Source organism: Manis javanica, chromosome 11, assembly GCF_040802235.1.
Source record: "Manis javanica isolate MJ-LG chromosome 11, MJ_LKY, whole genome shotgun sequence".
Taxonomy (NCBI): Eukaryota; Metazoa; Chordata; class Mammalia; order Pholidota; family Manidae; genus Manis; species Manis javanica.
Window position 1 is genome coordinate 101,223,084 of NC_133166.1, and position 24,443 is coordinate 101,247,526.

Below are 24,443 nucleotides of genomic sequence, written 5' to 3' on the forward strand. Positions count from 1 at the left end.
TGACTTCAGGCAGAGTTGCTGTGTGACCTATCACACCCTCCCCTGTGGTCACTGGTGGCCTGGACCCCTGCCAGAGGGCAGCCCCTAAGGGGGGTAGCTGGTGGGGACAAGGGGTGGCTGATCTGAGGTATTGGGTGAGCTGTGGTTAAGACCCCAAGAACCACGCTCTGCAGGAGGTAAGGCGAGGGGTCATCCCACTTATACTTCCTAGATAATCAAATCTAGGCTCAGAGAAAGGTAGTGAATCCCTCAAAATCTATGCTTAGTATTGCCACATAGTAGGTGTTCAAAACTGTTTGTCTAATGAATTCAAGGCTAAGACCAGCACCTCCTGACTTCAGGCTCAAGCTTCTATCCATGCAGCTTTCCTCAGAGGAAACTGGCCACGAGGCTCTTTTATGCTGAAGACAGGGATAGAGCTCGGAAATCAGTGACTGTACATGGAGCCTGGGAGGTCCCTCTAAGAAAACCTGTCGAAGGCCAAGAAGGAGCATGCCTGGTGGTTTTGAATAGTCTAGGAACTGCCTAGAGGCCCTTTGAACCCTGGAGACTCATTCTCACTTAGCACAACATGTTTTCTCAATTCCTGATTTCCGCTGTGGTTTGCTGGTATTTTCTTTTTTAATCTAAGACTGGTTGGCAAACAAGACAGGTTGTCATTTCCTCATTTTCAAGCCTGGCCCCTCCTGCAGGCCAGAAACCTCTTTCAAGCTCCAGATCGCGCGGGGCTCCTGGGAGAGCAGTGGGTCCCCGCCCACCTTGCCGGGGGCTCTTGGATGGGACTTTGCTCTGGACGGAGCCATGGACCTCTGGCTTTGGCCACTGTACTTCTTACCAGGTAAGTGCCATGCGGAGACACCTCAGACTTCTCAGGACGTATGAACTGGCCACAGGTAGGGGACTGGCTGGGCTCCAGCTCTGATTTGTCTGGATAGGGTTAGTTGCAAACCAGTGTCTAGGGCAGGACAAGATGACGGCCACCTGAGGCACTGTGGCCCTCTCCACTCCCGGCAAACTCCCCTTTCTCCACTCCAGACGCATCTCCTGTTTGGCTGAGGGGTTGGTTCATAAGGGCTGAAGCTGTCACCTTTCCCAGATGTACTGGCCTGTTGATATGGGATCTTAAAGCAAGTGCCTCCGAAGTTCTTTCTTCTCGCCGCTATATCCTCTTTCTTTGGATCTCTTTCACTCCTACTTTTCAACTTTCAGCTCTAAATGAGGACCCCCCGATCCATTTCCTGGGTTCCATATCTCAATTTACAACCTCCTCCTAGGCAGCCCCCACTTCACTATCCCACCAAGATCTGAAATGCAACATGCCTAACACCCTACTTCCAATTCCTCATCAGTCACCGTCCAAGCCAGCTCTTCCGTCTGTCTTAACTATGCCTAACATCAGCCACAAAATGCCAGAATGATGTTTTATCATCTCTTACCATTTATCCCCACCCAGACTTTGGCCCAAACAATGGCCCATTCATGCAGTTGCTACCGTTGTGTTATCAGAATGAGAAGCAATGGCGGCCTCCACTAGAGGTAAAGCAGGGAGGGAAAGGAACAGAACACACATTCACCTCCTAGCAAACTTTCTCATTTCTCCAGCTTGACATTTCTCCTGTTAGTTCCTGATTAATCTTCCTAAAGCTCGACTCTCATCACAGGGTCACCCTTCCCAGCAAACTTCGGTGGCTCCCACGGCCTACAGAATTAAATGCAAACTCCACTACCATGCTCTCCTCATCCTCTGAGCTTGCCACTCTCCCCTGTGCTTCCCTCACCTCCGTGCACATGACTCCTCCCTGTGCACGTGCTGACACTCCTGCCAGCACAGCCTTTCTTGCACCATTCCTCCCATCAGGAACGTCTTTTCTCTCACCTCTACCTTTTATGGGTCCTTTAAATTCCATCTCAACCTCCACCTCCTTCTTGGACGTGTCCCAGAGCCCCCTCTTCTGAACCCCTATAGCTGATCCCATTCTTAAATTGTGGCTCGGGGTGTGTCTGCCTTATTTAGTTGATTACATGGTAAGCTCCTTGAGGGCCAATACAGTTGTTTACTCATATTTGCTTTCTTTGTGATGGCTTGAGTATGGAAGAAAGTCAAATGTTTGTTGAGTTGAAGATTAAAAAGCTCCAAAGCCCTGGGAATGGAGTTTTAATGAAATGTCAGATTCTATGAAAGGTAATAGGACATATGTGAAGACAGTGGATGGTTAGCTAGCTTAGACCTGAGAGGACAGAGGGGTTGGGGCCAGGGGAAGGACTCTAGGAGTAAAGGGTACTCCTGTTGGACCACCACAGTCCATCCTGAACAATATCACCATTCCAGCTGGGCCCCAGAGGGGTCCCTGCTCTGGGCTCAAGAGCTCCCTTGGGGAGCCCACACCCATGCCTCTTCTTCTAGACCTTGCATTCCCTTTCCAAATGACTCTGGGTCCACTTTCAATGACTGTGTGAGCTTCCTCTGTGTCTTCTATGTAGGGTAGATGACCCCTTGGCCTATATAAGGATGGCCGTGGGTGGCTGTTTAGAAAGAGATAGACAGAGCTTATACGTGTAAGCTGGGTAATCTACCATGTGTATACCAGTACCCTTATGGTGGGGCAGGAGTCAGGGAGGAGAAAAGAAGGGAGATAGGCCAGGGGGTGGGGGCAGGGAACTTGGGGCCATTCCTCCACCCAGAGCCACTTTTTAGAGTAGACATCCAAGGAATTTGTGCATTTTTCAAGATGCACACTCTTTCAAGATGCCTAACACTCTACTTCCAATTCCTCATCAGTCACCGTCCAAGCCAGGGATAGAACACATTCAACAGTTTATTAGCTTGATTTATAGCTTTAAAATATTTAGACATATTATATTTGGGTGTTATCTGTATTCCTGCCCCAAGTCCTGCAAATGCTGGGGTTGTCCTGGTCCCCAGAGCCCAGGGCATTAGGCACAGGCTTTGGCCACACTGCCTGGAGCCATAGGGGGAGTTCTGTGATAGAGCAAAGGCCCCTCATGTGGTACAGGCGTTCCTACCTTTTTTACCTTGAACTTTAATAATAATAATAACACATACACCTATTGTTGTAACCCAGTACACACAGGCACAAACACATCTAAAATTTATTCTTGATCCTTGAACATGAGGATGAGTTTTGGGCTTTAGCAGTTGGATGGATGTTCGTTTTACCTTTTTAGCTGGGAAGAGCCTGTGAAGGAACAGGTTTTGAAAGAGAAATAGAGAGCTTTTTTTCTTCCTTTTCTTTTTTTTCTTTTTGCCATTGTAAGTTTGAAATGCAAATGAAGTCCAGGTGGAGATATCAGAACGACAGGTGGAGCTCAGAGGGAAAGACAAGACAGGAGTACATGCTATGGTGAAATTTATACAGCATTGGCATTAAAAGCCACAGGAGTAAATGAGTTGGTGTGGGGAGAGTAAATGAGGACAGAGAAAAGAACAGGTTCAAGTACCAGGCCCCGGGGTATCCCAGCACTGAGAGGCGGATGGAGAAGACGTGAGCCCAGAGATGGACAAGGAACGGTCGGTCACCCAGAGCATGGTGTCAGTGGAGCCACAAGAAGAAAGGGTTCCGAGGTGGGAGGGCTCAAGTTCTTAAAATGCTGCCGAGGAAGCCAGGAAGTAAAGACCAAGAAGTGACCACAGGAGTCAACAAGGAGGTTTGGTGACCTTGACCGGAGCAGTCTCCATGGGATGCTGGGGGCCAAATTCCAACAGGTGTGGGTGGAAGAGGAATTAGAGGCAGGGAAGTGGATCCAGTGATTTTTGTCGACTCGTTCAAGAGAGAACAGAAGAGGTGTGGCAGCTGAAGGGGGGGCAAAAGGCCAACCAGGAGTTTTTCAATGTGGGCAACATCAGAGCCTGTGCGTGAATGTGCATAAGCCATGGTGGTGCCGGAAAAGAAGAAAGCGCCGGGCAGGGCGAGAAAGGGGGTGATCGCCGAAGAGATGTTCTAAGGAAGCTGAGCAGGACGGACATAGGGCGTGGGAGGGGGGCCGGCTTTGGACAGGAGGGGAGACTCTCCATTCGTTGCAACAGGGCGAAGGGTCAACAGCGAGCTTGGGCACACGTAGGTCAGTGTATGCATAAGTGGAAAGTTGAGTAGCATGTTTCTCATCCTTTTTTTAAAAAATCCATGTTCTGTCTGATACACATAAAAATCTCAAGCCAGCTTGCTTCTTCAAGAAATTCCGCTATGATTTGAGTCAATAGAGTCCTTGTCAGCACATTATCTAGAAAATCGCAGCTGCATAGAATCCAAAGTTTATCTCCAGAGCTCTGCCACCAGCCAAGACCTTGGGGGCTTTTTTGCCAAGACCTTATTTTGCATTATAAAAATTATGCTTTTTCCCATGTCCCAAACATATGTTTATATCCAATTATATATTGAGGGTGACTTTTAAATCACACATCTCTCCCTTACCACCACCACTGAAAATCAAGTCACCAGTTTAGAGATTAATGTCACTTAGTAGCTTCTCTAAAATATCAATATTAAGCAAACTAGTTCCTTTAGATACCTTATAGCCCTCCCTTTCTTCCCCAGAATCATTCAGAAATACAGTTACATATCCTAGAACTACAAAAATTTCAGGGCACCTTGGAAGCCTATTTGAATATGCAAATTCACCACCCTGGACAGATGTGATCACCAAGTTGAAGGGCAGGACCAGGTCATCTGCTTCCTAGCAAGTTCCCCCACTATGAGCCTTACATACACTGTGCACAAGTTCTAACCCAAGGGGCTATATCTATATTTTCTCTGTTTTTTGAGAAAAAAAAAACACCTGCTATTGCACAAAATACCATATACTACATGGCTTAAACAACAGATATTTATTTCTCACAGTTCTGGAAACCAGAAGTCCAAGATAAAGGTGCTGGCAGAGATGATTCTTGCAGAGGGCCCTCTTCCTGACTCGCAGATGGTTGCCGCCTCCCTGTGTGCACGCCTCTTAGGTTTATGGAGGGAATGAGGACCCTAATCCTCTAGGGGTCCACCTCATGACTTCATCTAACCCTAATTACTCCCAAAGGCTCCCTGAGCAGAGTCAGGCCACCGGAGGTGCCTGCCTAATAGAGGGGAGGAGCTCTCTGCTCCGTCTGCCCCTGCCCGTTTTATAGCATCTCGCTCTGGGATAGCAGCGCTAATGCCCCTTTCTGGCCGGGTTGATCCAAAAACATTTTTGTGTTCACTCTCACATGCTGGGCTTTATACACAGGTGTGTACCACCTGAACACAGAGCAATCCCCCCATCCCCTTGATAGGGTCTCTGTCTGCTGAACAGGTCACCCTTCCATAGCCACATTTCGTATTCATGAGGCTACTTCATGAGGCTACGTACATCTCGGTTTTCAGCAGATTTAAAGCAGCGTTGAGATATTTGTGTGAGGGTTTCCATGTTGGATCTCACGTACGTGTCCGGCTGGCCCTCTGCTTCTCCCTCCCGCGTTCACACCAGCGGCACCTTAGTGAGCTCCTGTAAATGCTTCCGTCCTGGCCCCTCTCTGGCCTCCTCTGCTCCCATCTCACACTCCCAGGGTATTTCTCCCTCTTTACTGTTGTGCATGTTCTTCCCTCTCCCCAGAATGTCCTCCTCAGATCTCTCTGCTCATCCAGAGAAGCCTCAAGGCCTGTTTCTTCCCTTGACTCTCTCGGTTCTACTAAACTCCTTGGAGCTGTTCTTCACACGTGGTCCTTGCATGAATTTCAGAAAGCTGGAGGACTTCTCTCCACCCCATGAGCATGCCCCGTTCTCACTCATATCCCACCTTCGTGGGAGCCATTCTCACTGTCTGGAAGGGTCTCCCCTGCTGCACTCACGTCCCCCCACCACCCCAACACACACATGTCATCCTGTGAGCCCTCTTCCAGAAATACGCCGACACTCACAGGGATCCTTTTAGTTGGCACCTAGTCTTACCTGGCCTCACCCTCTTCTCCTCTGGTTCAGCTGCGTTAGACTTGCCTTCTCTCAGCCAAAGCATAAGCGTTTTGATGTCAGGCACACATGAACCACGTCTTCTATCCCTCCCTGCTCCACAGCCTCCCCAACACACACACAATGTGCACACATGCACACACATCCATATACCCCCTTGGCTTCCCTCTGCCCATTTCCCACTTCAGTAAAGAGAATCATTCTTTCAGTTGCCCTCCACACCCATTCCTTCTGTTGCAAATTAGACCTGATTTACTCCAGAAAGCCTTCCTCAAACCACATCGTCCCATTGCGACTGCCTGGGCCAGGTGCCCCTGCTTGCTGCTTCCAGGGAACCCTGTGCATCTCTGTCACGGGGCTCGTTACCCTAGCTGGGGGCGCTGTCCATTTGTATCACCCCCCAAATGATTCGTTCTGTGAGGGGAGGGATACCTGCCATCTTACTGTCACACGAAGGGCATTCAATAAATGCTTGTTGAATGATTTAACAAAGAGGATTGGGGGTGAGTGGTTGTTTGGCTGAATGGATCTGTAAAACAAAACTGGGCGGGGAAACCTGCTATAGCAGAGCTGAGCCTTGCCGCCCAACACCACCTGAAGCCACTTGGGAGTCAAGTTCTGGGTGGGGTCACCACAGCACAACAACTGTCCCTGGGTGGGATAGTAAGCGTGGCTATGTCCTCAGAGGGCTGGTGTACCAGTCCTTATGGGTGTGGGTTGAATGAGGCTGAAGGTTACTTTAAGGCTTCGGCTGGGAAGAGGTCTGAGGGACCCCCACAGGGCTGGGAACAGACATAGAGATGGACAGGGGGTGTAAATAGGGTTAAGGATGGGAAGAGGCTGAGGATGGGGCCAGGACTAGAGATCAGGAAAGGGCTGAGGGGTTACCTTTACTTCTGGGCTGATAGTGGGCATGGAGCTGGATCGGGGATGAGTGTGACGCTGGGCTGGGGCCTGGGTGGGAAACAGGGCTGGAGATGTGGCCGGGGTGAGGCTCCCTCTACATTAACTGCCTTTCCTCGCAGTAGCTGCAGCTCTGAGGATCCTCCCCGAAGTAAAGCTGGAGGGAATTCTGGGTGGATCTATTATCATCGAATGCCCGCTTCCTGAAGTGCACGTGAGGATATACCTGTGCCGGGAAGTAGCCGAGTCTGGAGTATGTGCCACTGTGGTGTCCAACAAGAACTTTGTCAGGGAGGAATACAAGCGCCGAGTCACCCTGAAGTCACGTCCAGACAAGAATCTATTCCTAGTGGAGGTGATGGAGCTGACTGAGAGTGACAGCGGAGTCTATGCCTGCGGGACGGGCTTGAACACGGACCGGGGCAAGACCCAGCAAGTCACCCTGAACGTCCATAGTGGTAGGTGCCCGCCTGGCGGAGGCTTGGGAAACTGTGCCACTCAGGAAGGCTGGGACAACCATCAGGCTTTAGCTGTCCTCCGGATTCACATTATTGCCCTATTAGCCAGTCCAACCAATAATAATCGGGATTTCTGTAGTTGAAAACCTCATAGAGTCAGTTAACTTCATGGTGCACAGAACTTTCTACCCAAACTGTAAGAAAGGAACAAGACAGGCGCTCTCCTCACGCTGCACTGTGCCACAGGGTGTGAGGGAAGCGGGGCGGGGGTGGGACTGAGGAGAGACTCGGACTGGAGGACACTGGAAGCAAAGAACATGATCACCTTACATAGTCGTCCCGTGAGAAATATCAGGGACAAGTGCAAAGGGAAAAGAGTCATTTTTCGAGCCACATTGATAGGCCAAACTTGTTACATTATGGTGCAACCTTCTGCGTATTTTTCCTGAATCCTGCCTTTCTCATTGTCTCCACTGACATACCCACACATACTCAGCACTGATCCAACAGCCTAGGGTCTCAGTGGCCTCTGGTGGTTTGGCAGGAAATGTTGACTGGGTTGGGTGAACAAGAATTGCTTGCAGGGAAGTCCCTCGCTCTGTTCTTTATCAGCTCCACTTGGTGGATGGACCCTGCCTGCATCCCCTCCCCGCCACCCCCCAGCTGAGTCAGCTTCAGCTCATACCAACAGTCCTTCCCAGGCCTGTCCCCTCCTAGAGCTCACCGTGTATTCCTCTTTCTCTAATAGACTATGGGCCATTCTGGGAAGAGGAGCCAATTCCTGAGATTCCGACATGGCTCAGTAGATTTCTACAAATGCCGATGCCCGCTTGGCTCCATGTGCCTGAGCTCGCCAGTTCTTTGGAATTCACATCCAAAGGTCAGTTCACCAAAGAGAAGGTAGGAGAGGTGGGGGAGATGACGTGGCATTGTGAAAATGGAGCAGGTGGTATGTGTTTAGTTCCTAGAGTGGTTGGCAGAGCAGAGCTGAGTCTCAGATGTGTAAGTGCCTGACTTAGGAGAGGGTACCTCCGTGAGATGTGCTTGTCGGTCCTTGACGTTCATCCTACAGCCCTGTGGACACTTGGTCTGGTTGCAAAACTTACATATTACCACCAGGTGGCCCTGCTAGTAATGAAGTTTGTGCTCCATTCACAAAATCCAGCTCTTTTACGAACGGCAGAAACAAGACTGGGCAGACAACTCCCAGCCAGAAATCCTCAGGCCTCCTGTTCCCCGCAGGGTTGTCTTCCACTTTCTGGCATACAGTAATTTTAACAACTCTATATTGCAATAAAAAGATCGCTGATGATTATACTTACATATTGGAATACTTCTACATTTCCATATCATTTCCTGTTTTAGCTGCATTTTGACATGTAATATTTCCATCATACCTTCACATTCACCCTGTGAGGTAGACACACTAGTTGAATGCTGTTACACTAGACTGCCAAATAGGATAGTGTAAACTCAGAACATCATATACCAGTTTGTGACTGACAGCTGTGGGCTGGGGGAGACTAGACAAGCTCACACATACAGCACAAAGTGGAGTGGGAACAGAACTACAAACAAGGTTTTTCTCCATGCTCAGAGGAGGGCAAGCTCTTCTGCCTAGAAGTCAGGGAAGGCTTCTTGGAGGAAATGGTGTTTGAAGTAAATAAAGGTAGAATCTGCTGGGTGTAGACAGCATACTAAGAGGGCATCGCAGGCCAGGAGGCATGCGAGAACAAAGACAGTCTGGGTAAAAGGGAACAGTGTGCTCAGGAAAGAGACTAGAGCATATATACGGAAGGTCACTTTTTCCCGCTATCTCCGGCAGCTACCACACCAGCTCAAAGGATGGAGGCCTCTCCAGCGACCCACCCTGCCCCCACCCCTCCAACCACCCACAGCCCTCGAGTTTCCAGAGCATCTCCAGTAGCAGCTGCCAAGCCCCCAACCTTCCTGCCATCCACCACAGCCTCAAAGACCTCAGCTCAGGAGGGACTGCTTAGGCCCCAGACAGCCAGCTTCAACCACCACACCAGGCTTCACAGGCAGAGGTAAGGATGGGCTAGAAACCAGGCAAAGGAGCTTAAGGTGAGGAGAGCCGCCGAAATCTTCCTGCAACGTCCACCAGCAGAGACCTGTCTTGGCTTTGTCTCCAGAAGCCACTGTGAAATCTACTATGATGACAGCATATTAACTCACTGGTCCCATTAAATGAATACACTTGTCCACGCTCCAGCAGGAGATCTTGGAGAAGTGAGACCCCAATCTTTGAGCCACTTGGCATTCATGCAGATCTGTTTTGATGGCAAAGAACTAAATGAGAATAAAATTAACCATGAAACTATTAACTATGGAAACTACTTTCACCTGTCCTCTTTTACTTTTTCAGTGTGGTCTAGGAAATTTTAAATTACCCACGTGACTATGTGGTCCTTCCATTGGACAGCCCTGGTCTAAAGGCTAGGGTGCAATGCTGCAACGGACCCTTAAGGGCAGCATGAGAGCAGACTCCACAGAAAACCTCTATTAATTGGGATTCTCTTTGCCTAGGCAAAGACAAATGTGTCAGTAACCTACATCATTTGGGTTTTATAGATGAGGAAATTGAGGTCATGAGAGCTTGAATGGATTCAAATAGAACCAGGACATCTGATTCCTAGGTCAGTAAACCGTACCAGCCTACCAGCAGACAAGAATTCAAGTCAATTCAACAAACATTTTCTTAGTCTCTTTTATGTGCCAGGTATCTTGCTATGTCCTGAAGATGAAAAAAGATGAAAACATGCAATATCCGGGTCTTATCTTAGTAACTAATCCAAGTCTGAATGTGGTAAGGCTTGTAACTATATGAACTGGGGACAGAGAGGAAAAAAACTGATTCTGATTTACCAAGCTTGGAGAGGAAAAGAGGACTTATGTACTGGCCCTTTAAGGAAAGTAAGATTTCAATATGCCAAGAAAATTGAGGGAAGACTCAGGCAGAGGGAGCATCCTCAGAAAAGCATCCTCTTTCCCACAGTTATAAGAAACTAACTCATTTAATGTGTGCAGTATCCTTGCGAGGAAGCTGAGGTTCATGACGTTGGAAGAACTGACATCTATTGCCTGCTGCTTAGCCAGGTCGTTCATATCCACTGTTTGGTTTCATTCTAAAACAGTTCTGTGACATAGGTTTTACTATATCCGTGTACTGAGAAATAAGACTCTGTAAGTTAGGAGACTGGTCCAAGATCACCCAGCCAGTAAAAAAGCTGAACCTGAATTTGAATCCAGGTGTCCTGACTCCCCAGACAAGGCACTCTAGGGGGAGGAGCCATCATTCTGTTAAACCTGCAAATCATCTCCAAAAATGTTGGCGGCTCAAGAGTGCTGCCGCAGCCTCCCCCCTCCTCCTTCCCTCCTCAGAGCCCTCAACCACGGCCATCCCACGCCCCAGGTGGAAGACCAAGGATTTCACATCCTCATCCCCACCGTCCTGGGCCTCATCCTGCTGGTGCTGCTGGGGCTGGTGGTGAGAAAGGTCATTCAAAGGAGGAAAGGTGAGAGGCCGGGGTAGGTTTGGAAGGCTGAGCTGCGCAAAGAGCGCTGGGCCTTTAGTCTTCAGTGTCCGGCCAGGCTGTGCCTCTCGCGTGCTGAGCGTCTACACCTCGCGCGTCGCCAAGCGCAGGGGAGGGAGACGGCCTTTAGATTCCGGAGGCCCAGGGGAGGGGAGGGAGGGCCATGTCCTCTGACGCCCCTGCCCTCTCCTTCCCCTCGGCTGGGCCGAGCAGCCCTCTCCAGGCGGGCCCGCCGACTGGCGGTGAGGATGCGCACCCTAGAGGCCGCACGGAGGCCGCGCGTGTCCCAGCGACCTCGCTCCCAAAACAACGTCTACAGCACCTGCCCTCGGCGCCCTCGGGGGGCGGACGCTGCGGGTGAGCGGGAGCGCGGCCGGGGGCGCGCAGGGGAGGGGCGGGCGCAGGCGCTGAGGAGCAGGAGCGGGGAGGCAGGGCAGGGCGCTGCCGAGCGGGGCAGGGGGGCAAGCTGAACCTGCAGAAACAGTCTGAGCGTGGAGGGGAGGCAGGAGCGGGGAGGCAGGGCCGGGGGGCTGCCGAGCGGGGCAGGGGGGCGAGCTGAACCTGCAGAAACTGAGCGTGGAGGGGAGGCAGGAGCGGGGAGGCAGGGCCGGGGTCTGCCGAGCGGGGCAGGGGGGCGAGCTGAACCTGCAGAAACTGAGCGTGGAGGGGAGGCAGGAGCGGGGAGGCAGGGCAGGGGGCTGCCGAGCGGGACAGGGGGGCGAGCTGAACCTGCAGAAACTGAGCGTGGAGGGGCCGCCGCAGCCGCAGGCGTCCGGGGAAGCCCGGCGCAGCGGGACCCGCTCCTCCCTCCCGGGCCTTCCGCAGGGCTGGGGGTGCGGCCGGAGCCGCCGCACGGCCTCAGCTCAGCCTCTCTATCCCCCCAGGTGAGCGGCAGGACCCCGCCAGCGGCCCCGGAGCCTCAGCGCCCCCCGCCCCGCCGCAGGTAAGCGCGGCCGCCGGGTTGGCAGGCGCGGCCGGAACGGGCGGCCCCGGGCCTGGGCGCGGGCTTTCCCAGCGGCTCCTGGGCCGGGAGGCCGGGAACCTCACGTACCGTTTCTTCCTGGGGTGTCAGTGAGCTGACTGCCCCAAGGCGTGGTACACGTAGTTACCTGGCTTGTAGCCAGGCACCTCTCGTGGGAAGAACGGGTGCTCAGCAGAGGATAATCGATGGTAACTCTGTGAGTAGAAACGGGCTTTCATGTGGAGATTCCATTTCTAGGAGGTCTTAAGGGGGTGGAAGCTACCCAGTTTCACTTCAGTATGACGGGAGAACTTTCTAGTTAACTCTCTGAGAGGAGGTAGCTTACCCACCCCCGGAGGTAGTTAAGCCTGGCCTAAGGGATGACTGGGCAGGTGTCAAGATGTAGGCTGGTGTTGAGTAGGAAGATTCCTCTTGTCATCTAGGAATGGACATAGGGAACTCGCGTTTCTATAAATCGCCATTGGCAAATGGGTAATAAGCCTCCAACCTCTCCATTCAGCTTTGTTTTCCCAAACTAGGAAGAGAATACATTTTATTCTCCAACACATTTTCCTCTCACAGTAGTTAAAACACTGTTACCTCAGGATCCAGGCAAAACTAAGGGTGGCCCACGTCCCTGTTGTAATTAGGGTATAGACTGAGCTAATGCCACAGACCTAAAACCAAGGGCTCCCAAGATGGAAGCCCGTTTTCCTCCCAGACAAAAGCAGGGGGCCAGGTAGAGGTGGCCTGAGCCGTGAGGTCTTCAAGGGACTCAGATGCCTCCTGCCTTGTTTCTCCACCATCATCTGGAGTCTTGCCTGATCCGTAGGCCATGCTAAATCCTGAGCACCGTGCCTGCGCTCCAGCTTTTAGGCGGGAGAAAGAGGAAAGTTACTTCCTTAAGACCGTGACCTGGAAGTTTCACACACCATCTCCACTCATATCATATTGGCCATAACTTACTCATGTGGTCACACCTACCTTCAAGGGAGGCTTAGGACTACAGTCTGGCTGGGCCCTGGTGTGCCTCACTGGAAAGGGGAGAGTGATACCCAGCAGCAGTATCAGCTCTGCCAGCGGCCTCCAGGTTCTGGACCTTGCCCTCATCCACCCCTGCTACCCACACTAGCTTAGGTGTGGTCCAGCAGAGCCCATCCTGTCCACCCACCCTCACACCAGCCCTTTTCTCTCGAACTGCGCTCTGACCACACATGCCCTCACTTGGGCCTGTATCTTGCTCAGATCTTACCATTCCTTCCAAATATTTTAACCTTCACAGGGAGTATCCTCATTTTTTAAGCCAGACAAATTAATCTCGAAGGATGAACTGTAACAGGCAGTGGAAGCTATATTTTTGAAGCAAGCTGCTGCTCATTTCTCCTCTGGTAAAATACAAAAAGTAATAGTTCCTTTCCATGAACACTTACTGAGTGCCTACTATGTTCTGGGGGCTGCACTTCTAGTTCTCAGCTCTTGTGTTTAAATATGTGCCGCTCCCTACCACAGCCTCTTGGGTGCGTGTTCCCATAATTGAACTACAGTGAGATCGTGGCACAGCCCTGTCCTCTGAGAACTGACCCAGCCCGAAGGCAGATGATCCTGAAGTTTCTGTCTGGGAAGGAGGGGCACCACTGTCTGCACATGCTCTGCCTCCTTCCTCCCCTTGGCCGCCAAGCCCCTTCCTGGAAGGCACTGTCATGCCATGTCACGGCCTCTCCAAGCCCTTGCAGAGGTGCAGGGGATGAGTCACTGCTTCTGAATAACTGCCTGAGAAGATGCATATTTATTCCACAAGTCACATCACCTAATCCCAGAGGGGAAACTCCGCCAGCAACTGGATTTCTTTCAGACCCGTGCTTAGCCACATGATTTTACTGAGCCCCATTGAGGCCATTTCCTGCCTCATTAGATCTAAGTGTTTTCCAGTCACCTAAGGTGAGACACCACCCTAAAAATTCCCAGAGTTGAGCCGCTTTATGGAGCTCAGGGATTCCCTTCACGTCTGCCTTCTAGAAGTCAGCGACCATGCATATACACCACTATCGCCCAATTGCCTGCTGTGGAAATCTGCCTGGAGAGATACTGAAATCGCCCTACGCAGATCCAGTGATGTTTCTTTGGTTGTTCCCAGGTGTCTGAAGCTCTCTGGCTCCATGCCGCATCTCTGAAGGCCAGCTGTGAATGTGTGAGCATCTACCACCAGCCCGTTGCCAGGTTGGAGGACACTGATTCAGATGACTACGTCAATATCCCCTCCCAGATTCACCTCTCCAGCTGTCTCCCCGGGCCCAGACCTTGGTGCCAATGAGCCTTGTCTGTCTGCTGGCTTCCCAAACTCCCTCTGTTTCTGGAGCCCTCATTTACTTCCCACATCTCACCTCGAATTTTGTCCCTGTTTCTCTGCCCTGAGCATACATAGCTCAGTGCCCCCAACTCTTCTTGCACACCTTTGCAGCCCCTGTGGTTTTCAGGTGGGCTGTGGGTATCCAGAGCATTTCTCCTGATGTGGCTTGCTTCCTTTCCGAGCCATATCCCTTCTCTTAACTTTTCTGAGCAAGGGCCTAGGCAGACATTGTATCTCTGGATCAAAGTCAGCGACAAAGTTCAGCCAGAGCTTGAGACTAGAAAATGCCCAGTCTTACTATTAGGGAAAAAGCCCTTCCCAGAGACACAATTCAGCCTCACTGGGCACGTGTCCAGAAATAGAAAGGAGAGGCTGCCAGACTTGAATTCCTTGGCTCTTATTAGCAGGGAATGTCATTAGATTGGACGGTACATCCAGTTATGATGACACTGTAGCCTGACTCTGGCACCTGCTTGAGCAGGAGATAAGGGAAGGATGAGTAGGATAAGAATGAAGGTACCCAAGGGGAAAGGATGGTGGGAGGGGGATGGGCAGTACCAGCGAGAACAGGAATGTTTGGCGAGTGCTTGCTTTGTGCTGGGTACTTATTGCACATTGTATCTTTTATCATTTACACTTCAAACCAGTGCCTGTCACCCCCACCCCAATGCCTGTTCCTTCAGATCCCATGACAGTGTGATTTCCATGCCCTCGAGTTCCGCTTCGCCCCCCAGCACCCCTCCTTGTTCTTCGACATTTCAAAGACAGGCAAAAACTCCAGTTTATTAGGCATTTACCAAGTATCTCTTCACCACCCCACATGGCGATGAGGCTTTTGGAGGAGAGAGAGGCCTGGGGCACTATTCCTGCTGCTTTCACAGAACTTACAGTCTACAAATAAATACACGTCAGTTAAAACACCGACAGGACTCAAGTTGCATCATAATAAATATAGGATCTGCTTGTAGATTATTCACAGCATCTCAGAGAACTTCCATGACTGTCACTGGGGCCACTTAAAGGATGAAGTCTTTGTGGACAAGCCTGGGCCAAGAAGGGGACCCATCATCTAAGGTGTGAAGTGCCCGGAGTACATCACGGGAAGGACACTTGTTTGAAATGACACAGAGAACCAGGGGGGTGTCTAGGTCTAGGCAATCAGAGCCGGTAGAATCTCTCCATCCAGGCCAAGAGAATGTCCACTTCTCCAAAGGCTTTGATCCGAGCCGCTTCTATGTCCAACTAAAGGGACAGGAGAGTTGAAAACCTGCCATGTTAGCCCCAAGAATAGGTTTCCTTGACCCCCAACTCCCAGAGCTGGCCTGACTCCAAATCATGGAGATAACCTTTGGGATGGTCTCCGATGAACTCACCCACCCAGCACCTGTCCCCTGTCTTTGTGTGTTGTTGGCTTTGGGGTAACAACAAAGGGACCAGTAAGCAGCAGCAGCAGGGGAGACGCTGCCGGACAAGAGCCATGGAATCCCAGAGGGGGTGGATCTGCTCTGCACCCACCCACCCCCACCGAGCCTGCTGTGCAGATGAGGAAACCGAGGCCCAGGGCCCCTTTCCTTTGTATGTTACTGCTCTTCACCGTTTATTTTTAGGCTGATAAGTCTGTTTCTCAAAAACATGATCAAAATCGGCCAGTATAGGGAGGTTCTGGGGATGAAATTTGAACTTTCTTTGTTTATCTTTATTTGGGAGATGGTAATATATTTCCCCATTTGAGAAACTGGACCATTTGAGGAGTATGAAAAACACTGCAGGCGTTGTGGGGAGGGCTCCCGGCTTTCTCCTTCACTTGGGACTCCAACTGCCCAGTTCAAGCAGCCACAGAACTCTCGTGGGGAAAGTCCCCGTCAGTGAAATCATCTCATGGGGAATATAACAGCGTTTTAATGTGAAACCGACAGGAAAGTAGACTGTGTAGTTTGTGGTGCCTGTGCGAAGTATGTGCTAACTGGTGCAAATATACCTGTGCTCTGCTAAGTCAGGTGGGGTCACCTACACTGAATTCTGCACTAGTTTACGCACCCCGGGTGGGGTCACCTGCCCTGAATTCTGCACTGGTTTTCTGAGGCCCCCTCATGTGGCAGCCATTCAGGTTAGTCCACCTGCTGGATGAGTAAGGTCTCAGCTCCTGGCTTTGAGTACCTTTTTAAATGCTCGCTGGAACCGCAGAAACCGCCTGCGTGCACTCTCGCTGGTAGAGAACATCTCATTTTTCTGCTGGAGTATAGAAAAACAAAAGTTGTGACCAGAATTGGGTAGGAACAGAGACAAACCCCCTCCCACTCCTTCCTGGTGAAGCCAGAGGGCCTCCCAAGGCCTGAAATCCTACATCTTCAAGGTGCCGCTGCTGAACTCCTGTTAGATGCAGGGGCGGCCTCCTTCAACTCTCCCAGCAATCTTGCCAGGTAGGGGTGATCCTCCCCGTTTCGTAGGTAAGAAAACTGAGGCCCAGAGAGGCTGACTGCCTTACAAAGCGTCACCCAGCTGGTTAGAAGCAGACCCGGGCTGGCCCCCAGAATTGCTGGTGCCCAGAGCCTGTGCTCTTTTCCATGACACCCACGAACCCCTGTCAGGGAATATAAGGGGGTGGGGGAGGGGGTGTTTCTGAAAACACGCGGTTCCCACGGGCCACAGTCTCAGCTTTGTTCTACTCACACTGGGTTGTAGTTTTGACACGATGACAATGAAGTTGTTGGCCAGAGTAGAGAAGGACTTCAGGATCTTGGATTCAGCTGCCTTACTGGGGTAGTGTTTGAAGACGGCGTCCAAGTAGAACTTCAGCAGTGCATGGATGAGGTGACAGCTTTCAGCATCCTGGGGGGGAGTCTGGGTCACTGCGGAGCCGGGCCTCCGCCCACCCCAGCCCTGGGCGAGCAGCCACATGCCGCACAAGGCTAGAGGAGCACCGCAGAGGCAGGGGTCTGCTCGGTGCTGCTGGACACTAGAGCGGAAGGGGCCTTCAGGGCCATGTAGGGGGGCGCCTCTGGCTTACAGGAGGAGCCACAGACTCAGGGAGGAGAGACTTGCCCAGGTCACACAGCAGGGCAGTGGCAGCCAAGGGCCTAGCTCCGGGACTCCTAAGTCCCCATCCAGTAATACCCTTTCTTCTGCACCATGTGGCCTCTCTAATGGCTGTGGGAGGGGATGGACCCTAAAAAGCACCAGACATCTGATGCTTGAAAGTTGCCAGGGAACAGGACTGCAAGGAGAAATGAGGGGAGGAGAAAGCTCTCATCCTGGAACACAAGGAGTGCACTCTAGCCCCCTCGAGATCCGACACTGACGCTCAGCACCTTGCAGTGACCAGGGCTCAGCCCCTGTGTGCTCAGTGAGTGTCCAGATGGGTGGGGATTAGACAGCAGTGGGTGAGGAAAAAGGATTGCGTGGGAGGCCTAAGCAGATGCTTGTGGGGCCACACAGGCAAAAGAGAAATAAAGATCGACGGCAACTCTCTGGTGAAAGGTATTTCCAAACCTTAATCCCCACACCCCTCCTAGACCCCCATAAACCAGGTACTGGGGTGATGACCTGAGACATGGACTTCTCTGCCTTCCTGCCACCCTGTCCTGTGCGAGCTCAGCCCCACCCAGGGAACACCAGCCCCCTCAGAGGGAGGCCCGGTCCTTCCCCAAGGTTGGATTACCGAGACGTTCTGTAGAACCTCTTTCTGCAGCAGCCGGACGCTCTTGACGTTATCCTGAGCTTGCTTCGGAAAGAGAAAGAGAGGATGCCTCCAGGTTGGGGTTGGCACAGAAGCCAGCCTTGACAATATGTGCTTCTTCCCCAGGCTCCTACACCCACCCAATCTGAGCTCTCTGAGACTAGAGGGACCAAAGGTGGACCAGGAAGGGTGGTGCCGAGCTAGCCTGTGGTGGGAGACAAGGTGCCAGCCACAGAAACTCGCTAAGCGTGACGCCCAGGGGCAGATGGAATCCCAGGGATTCTTAGAGCCCTGGTGAGGGACCTGGGTGATTCCTCTGGTCACTTGAGATGGGAGGAAGGAAGCCTAACTGGTGTAACAACCACTAGGGGCAGGGCTGCTCCATATTCCCTGGGGCTGGGAGGCTGCACCTCTGAGCTGCCTCAAGCCCTCGGAGCTCCTCCCGCCGCCCACCACGCATCCCAGATCTTGGATTGCACTCTGAGAATCCTTGTGATGACTGAGCTTTAGAGCTCATTTGTACCACCTCCTCACCTCCTGGTTGTGCAGGAAAGGACACTGATGGAACAGGGGTACTGTACCCCTTGTGCATTGGTTTCCAGGCCAGGATCACCCCTAGGTGCCCTGTCCCCTCCTCCAGGCTGCCCCATCCAGCTCCTCTTTCTGCCTTGCACCTGGACAGTTGTTTAGGGAGTTGGGTGCATTTGCAAGGGTACATGTTAGATCACCTTCAGGCCCAGGATAAATCCACAGTCACGCTTCATAAGCTGCCCCATCCCACCTCAGCATCAGCCATTCTTTCTACCTTTAGCCAAGGCCCAAGCAGGTGGAACAGACTAGCAGGAGACTGGCAAAGCTGTAGGTGAAACTCCAGAAATCGAAAGATTTCCTGTGACTCCTCATTGGTGGAGTCCCCTGACATGTAGTCCCTTCTTTATTCCTTTTAGACTGTATTTATTTTCCTACAGATTGATCCCATCTTTCTGAACCTCAGTTTCCTCATGTGTGAGAGGATCTGTGGGCTTGTGCTGCCTCAGACTCCACAAAGTTATGATCAGCAAGCTGCAAAGGGCTCCGTAACCATAAAATATCAGCCTGCACGCACAGTAGTGGCTGCAGCTGGGTCCTGAACAACACTTGTCACTCACCACGATGTCTTTCATGGCCCGGAAGGCCTCCCACAGTTCCTGGAGAACGACCCCCTCTACTCGGCAGGGCCCAAATTGGAATTCTTGGCCTTGGACCCCTGGCCCTTGGCTCCAGAGAAACAGGATCAGACCCAGGCAGGGGATGGCAGCCATCCGCACTGAGGAGTTCATCTGCTGCAAAGGAAGGACCAGGAGGACCCTGCTGGGTGGAGGGAGGCATCCCTGAGCCAGGCCATTTGCCCCATGAGCCACATACCCCAGAATAATGCTCCTGGGCTCTGCCTCAGTCAGCCTCAGGGACACACACATGGAAACGGAGAGAGGGTGGGTTCCCACGTTAGCAAATTGCCAGCATGTGGCCTTGCTGGGGTGTCTAGGGGTCTTTCTGCCCCTCAGTCTCGTACCCCTGGTGTTGCTCCCTATCTGCCCTCCCTGGACATGCCCATCTGCCCCAAACACACCTGACGCCTCCTTCCTTACTCCATTACAGTTCTCCCTAATCAACCTGCTGCTCAGAATTTGACCAAGAAGAGGGGAGAAATGGGGGGGGGCGGGGGTCACAGTGTGCCAAAGAACACGTACTGGGAGCCCTACCTCGGGAGGACAGAGCTCTTCCAGGCACCTGCCTCCCTGAGCTCTGCCCGTAAGTCTCCAGGCGCACACGGGCAACCTTTTCCTCCTCCCCGAGAACTAATCAGCAAGCTCGGTCATGAGGGAGCCGAGGGATCCATCACAGACAGCAGGTCAGCGTCTCACACTCACTCTGCCCCCTCAAATGGCTGACTCACTCTTGACTCTAAAAATCAACTTTTCAGGTAATTGAACAAGAGGGAAGAATCAGATTTCCAGATGAATCACCTTTAAAGCCTTCCACTGAAGTGCCAATTGGAAGGACGGCGAAGAGGCCCCAAGCAGGAGGAAGGTAGGCCATTACCCATCATAACAGTGGACAAGGAATTTCTTCTCCCTGCCTTCTTTGCCCTTTGCTTTTCTTCCTTCTTTCTTTCCTTTCTCTCTTCCTCCCTTTCTTTCTTACTTCCTTCCACAAACATTTAAGAGTCTTTCTTATTCCAGGCTCTGGTCTCACACCAGGTAACACCCAGTCCGCCACCCCACACTGGACTGGGAGACAGAAAGGGACCTGCTTCTGAAATGCCCACCCACACAGGGGCTGGAGAAGTGGGGCCCTGGGCCAGCACCCACATCCTCTGTCCTGCAGGTCTGCATTTCAGTGTCTCCCACAAAGTCTTTCTATTCTGTTCCTTCAAACTCCACAGGCTCTGTAGCCGTTCTTGAGAATTCCGCTCTGGGCTTTGGAATCCCCCTGGCCTTCCTTGCATCTGGTCCAAATCCCTCTTGGTGTTAAAATCAGAGAACCCAGTTGTATCATCCACAGTCGTATCTTACCCTTATGGAGACCTGGAAAAGGTGACTTCCGCCAACCCCCTACCCGCCCCGTTCCCAGGGAGGCAGCATCTAATGCTTCAGGAGCCGAGGGCTCAGGAATCCCCACTGCTCACCTCAGGCCCTGGAACTGATGCCTGCGCTTGCTGCCTGGAGGAGGCTGGCTTAGAGGGAGAGCCAGGCAGGCACCCTCCCCGCTCACCTCTCAGGGGTATAACTGTGGGCGGGAGGCCCGTGCCCAGCTATGGACGTCGTGTCAGCAGGAAAGGTGTGCAGGCAAGCAAGGCTTTGTGGAGATCCATATACATGGGGGCTGAGGGGGGAGGGACAGAGGAAGAAGAGGGAGGTGGAGAAAGGGAAATTGGTCATGCTTTCCCAGAGAATTACTTCACTGCCTAGTCACCTTTGCTTTAAGACAATGGGGCAATGAAGAAAGCAGCCCCTAAGGTGAGATGAGACCTGGGTCTGAGTTCCGGCTCTGCTGCCACCCTTGTGAGCAGGGGCAAGTCTCCTGGCTACCCCAGACCCCTTTCTTCATCTGTAAAACTAAAAAACAAACAAAAAGCTGTCCCACCTCCCCCAGGGGGCGGCTGTAAGGAGCGAATGAGACACAGAGGTGCTTTGTAAACTCTATACACATGTAAATACATTATTACTGAGCAGAGTACCCCAGTTCCCTTACAGACAAAATCATTCAACAATTACGCCTTATTGATGATGGGACAGTAACCCAGAGGCTAAGGACAGCCTATAAGTACTTCTTTAATTGTACAAGGACAGGAAATTTAGGAATATTTCGTGATATGCAACCACCCAGGATGATAAACACTCAACCAAAACATGCCCTTCCTTAGGTCCAGGAAGAATAAGGAAGCCCAGAAAGCTGGGACCTGGTGTCCTGGTGGGCTAGCCTCAGCTGGTGCTGCCCGGCCTGGGAGCACCCAGCAGATGCAGCCATGTGGCACGTTCAGAGCACCAGTGCGGTCAAGTGACCTGACTGTCCAGCTGGTGAGGTGCTCAGGCCTCAGTGTTCCCAGGTGTAAAGCAGGGGTAGACTGGAGCGGCGTGCCCAAGGCGTGTTCCACAGAATCTAGTCCTTGGGGATGTTTGTCTATAAGACGTTCCCTGAAACCAGAGGTTTCATGGTCAGGAAAGGCAGAGGAGCCTGGCATGTGCCAGCCCCTCTGGCCAGTGTATAATGCTTCTGAGAATAATGGAGACCGAGAAGTCCCGTGAGGGCAGGGGCCAAGGGCATGTGGCTAACTTGGCTTAACCCAGCATTTCCCCTAAGGATTTGCCCATGTCCTGGGAAACATTTGGGAAGCAGTGGGCTCTGAATCAGGGATTGGCAAACCACAGGCCAGGAATTAGCCAGGAATGGCTTAACCCTGTGACCTAAGAATGGTTTTTACATTTTTTAATGTTTGAAAAAAAAAATAGAAAGAACAATATTTTGTGACACATGAGAAGTATGTGAAGTTCAAGTTTCAGTGTCCATAAATTAAGTTTCATCAGACTTTATAAAGCCACCCCCATTTATTTACATATTGTCTGCGGTGCTTCTGTGCTACGGTGACAGGGATGAGTAGCTGGGCTGAGCCTGCATGGCCCACAAAGCCAGAACACCTGGTCTCTGGGCCTTTACGAGAGAGGCTGCTGAGTCCGGCTCTCAGTTACCCGCCTGCACGAACATTCTAAGGGTCTTCTTAAACCTCAGTCCACATGAGCGACGTGGGAGGAGGATTCTGACGTGAGGAGTAGGATAGCTTTCTCCAGCTCCGTGGAGAAGAAAGAGCACAGGACAGTGTGGGAAGCAGCCCTTCCCAGTCTCCCCAGTTGGCAGACCCTTCCCAGCCGCCCCGGCACCAGCACCCCTTCCCTCCACCACACATGCAATGCTGTTTGTTTCCTTAAGCAGACCAGACGTGCGCCCCAATCCCTGGCCAGCAGCCTGCTCTGCTACCGCTGCCTCTACAAGGACCAAGCTTGAGTCCCTTGCTCCAGGAGGACCCAGGCAAGGGCCCCCAGCACACCCTTCCCCCACCCCCTCCGTATCTAGGGCATTACTAAAAAAACCCTAACTTCCAAGGGAAGAAGATGCCAGGAGGCACTGAAGAGACGGGAAAGAAGTAAGAGTGTTGGGGCAATAGATGGGGGGGAGGCAGGAGAGGGCCGGAGAGTGGAGACCGCTGAGGCAGGAAGCTGACAGGGAATGTGAGCCCCCAGGGCAGCTGACAGCCATCTGCTGATAGGCGGGATGGCAGGAAGGATGGGCTGTGAGCAGGGCAGGCTAGAACAGAGGCATGAGGTCATGGGTGCATCCACCTGGGATCACGAGTAACTCATTCTGTCTAAGGGAGTTACAGTGAAACATGGACATTCCAGGCAAACATATGCCTGAGCTTAGTGTTGCACAACTACCTGGGGAGGAAGGGTAAGGAGAGGACTCCAGGACTTTGCCCCATCAAATGAGATTGCTGGTTCTGACGATGCGCTTTGCACCAGGCAGACCAGGGTTCAAATGTGACTGAGCCTCAGCTGTGAAGTCGAGTCCTCCCAGCACCAGAACACACTGACGCAGAGCCTTGCTACTGAATGTGTGGTCTGTGGACGAGCAGCAACAGTGATATCTGGGAGCTCGTTAGAAGTGCAGAATCCAAATCCTTTCCCCAAAACTGAATGAGAATGAGCATTTGAAGAAACTCCCAGCGTGACCCTTATGTATATTCAAATTTGGGAAGCATCTATATAAAAACACATAGACAACCCAGTCTTCCACATGGTAAATGTTTCACAAAGGCTTCAAGTGAGAGACGGACAGCCTAGAACAGGGTCCTCAGTGGGGCAGTTTTGCCCCTAGAGGACCATTTGGCAATGTCTGGAGACGTTTTGGGTGTCATTTTCATTGACATGTGGTGGAATGGGCCGGAGATGCTGCTACACCTCCTACAGGGCACAGATGGCCCTTCACCACAAAGAAGTATTGCCCCTGGATGCCAATAGTGCAGAGGCTAAGATATCCTGGACCCAAGGAAAGTAGTGGCTGTGGAGGAAAGAGCTGAAATAGGGACGAAGTCCGAGAAAAGGGAGCTCTCCCTGGGTGAGGGAGCAGGGGCTGAAGGGATGGCCAGGGGAGCAGAAAAGCAAGACGGCAATGGGAAGGCCGTGCCCAAGGGCTTCTGGGTAGGAGCAGGTGGGCAGGGCCTGGCCCACCAGCTCACCCTGGGCAAGGTCCCAGTCCAGACTTTGAGAAGTTGGTCCTATGGTTCAGATCCACATATTTTTGTCCAAAACCTACCCCGGACCAGACTGAAACCTGAGGCTTTTCTAATCTCTGTAATTTCTGTGTCTCTCGAACTTGAGGAATTTCCTTTACAGGGTTGGGAAAGAAGGTCCTCTGAAGATAAACTTTGATTTACAGAACCACTTTCCCCCCCAAAATCATCTTCATTAGATTTAGGGCTTTTCATTTGATAACCTCAGGCCCCCTCTGTCACATATATCCTTCTACAGAGCATGAATTTTACATTTAAGAAGAAAATCTACTCACCCCAACCACATCCCCTACAAATTCCCTACCCCTATAGAGACAGAAAGGGACTGAACCAGGATGGAGAAGGGACCCTTCTTCACTCTTGGGTGAACCAATCAAGAGCCCACTCTTAAATCTGAAGCCCCCTCTGTCTGATTGATGGAAATGCTGTCAGGGCAGAAGTGATGAGCACACTGTTTGGGACTTCCTGAGAGCCTAGAGGTTAGAGAAACTTCCATCACCATTTTTCTTCCAGTGAACTGAGTTTAATCTTCACTCTACAACAGATTTTTATCTCCCTATTGGGCTGGGAAACTCATGCAGTTACAGATGTGGGATACCTGGGCATTTTGTCAGCCCTGTCTTGGCTGTAGTCATTCTAAGAGCAGAGAGAGCAGAGGTGACTATTTACAGGTTGGCCCCCTTCGACTGGCACTCCGCCATCCTACCTTCTCCTCTGTCACTGGCATAATAAATTATTTGTGATTGCAGGCATTTCAAAGGACAAAAG

General features: G+C 51.8%; 2 protein-coding genes across 5 annotated transcripts in view; one reads left to right on the top strand and one right to left on the bottom strand.

Annotated features, from left to right (window-relative positions):
* The first annotated feature begins 630 nt into the window (after positions 1-630).
* FCMR (Fc mu receptor) overlaps positions 631-24,443 on the top strand; it is a 34,658-nt gene continuing 10,845 nt past the window's right edge. The window contains exons 1-8 of one of the 4 annotated variants that reach the window (XM_073217024.1): positions 631-838; positions 6,975-7,310; positions 8,059-8,189; positions 9,132-9,358; positions 10,713-10,846; positions 11,078-11,221; positions 11,749-11,807; positions 19,812-19,918. In XM_073217024.1, coding sequence (XP_073073125.1) covers positions 802-838; positions 6,975-7,310; positions 8,059-8,189; positions 9,132-9,358; positions 10,713-10,846; positions 11,078-11,221; positions 11,749-11,807; positions 19,812-19,918 — 1,175 coding nt within the window. In that variant the 5' untranslated portion in view covers positions 631-801. Of the gene's footprint in view, positions 839-6,974; positions 7,311-8,058; positions 8,191-9,131; positions 9,359-10,712; positions 10,847-11,077; positions 11,222-11,748; positions 11,808-13,959; positions 15,095-19,811; positions 19,919-24,443 lie in introns of those variants that run through there. The other 3 variants (XM_073217025.1, XM_073217027.1, XM_073217026.1) reach the window with 3 other exon arrangements.
* IL24 (interleukin 24) lies at positions 14,343-19,803 on the bottom strand. The gene is made up of 5 exons (XM_017669899.3): positions 18,997-19,803; positions 17,831-17,893; positions 16,843-17,001; positions 16,330-16,404; positions 14,343-15,414 (listed from the first exon to the last, which is right to left on the bottom strand). The coding sequence occupies exons 1-5, from the start codon at positions 19,303-19,305 to the stop codon at positions 15,331-15,333; spliced, it is 690 nt and encodes a 229-aa protein (XP_017525388.3). The 5' UTR covers positions 19,306-19,803; the 3' UTR covers positions 14,343-15,330.

Bases quoted from the DNA above. Each gene is read 5' to 3' on its own strand.
- IL24 (XM_017669899.3), bottom strand. From the start codon at position 19,305: ATGTGTGTGTCCCTGAGGCTGACTGAGGCAGAGCCCAGGAGCATTATT. The intron at 17,894-18,996 runs GTGAGTGACAAG...CTCTTTCCGAAG, and splicing joins GGGCCATGAAAGACATCGTG to CAAGCTCAGGATAACGTCAA. The intron at 17,002-17,830 runs GTAATCCAACCT...ACTCCCCCCCAG, and splicing joins AGGTTCTACAGAACGTCTCG to GATGCTGAAAGCTGTCACCT.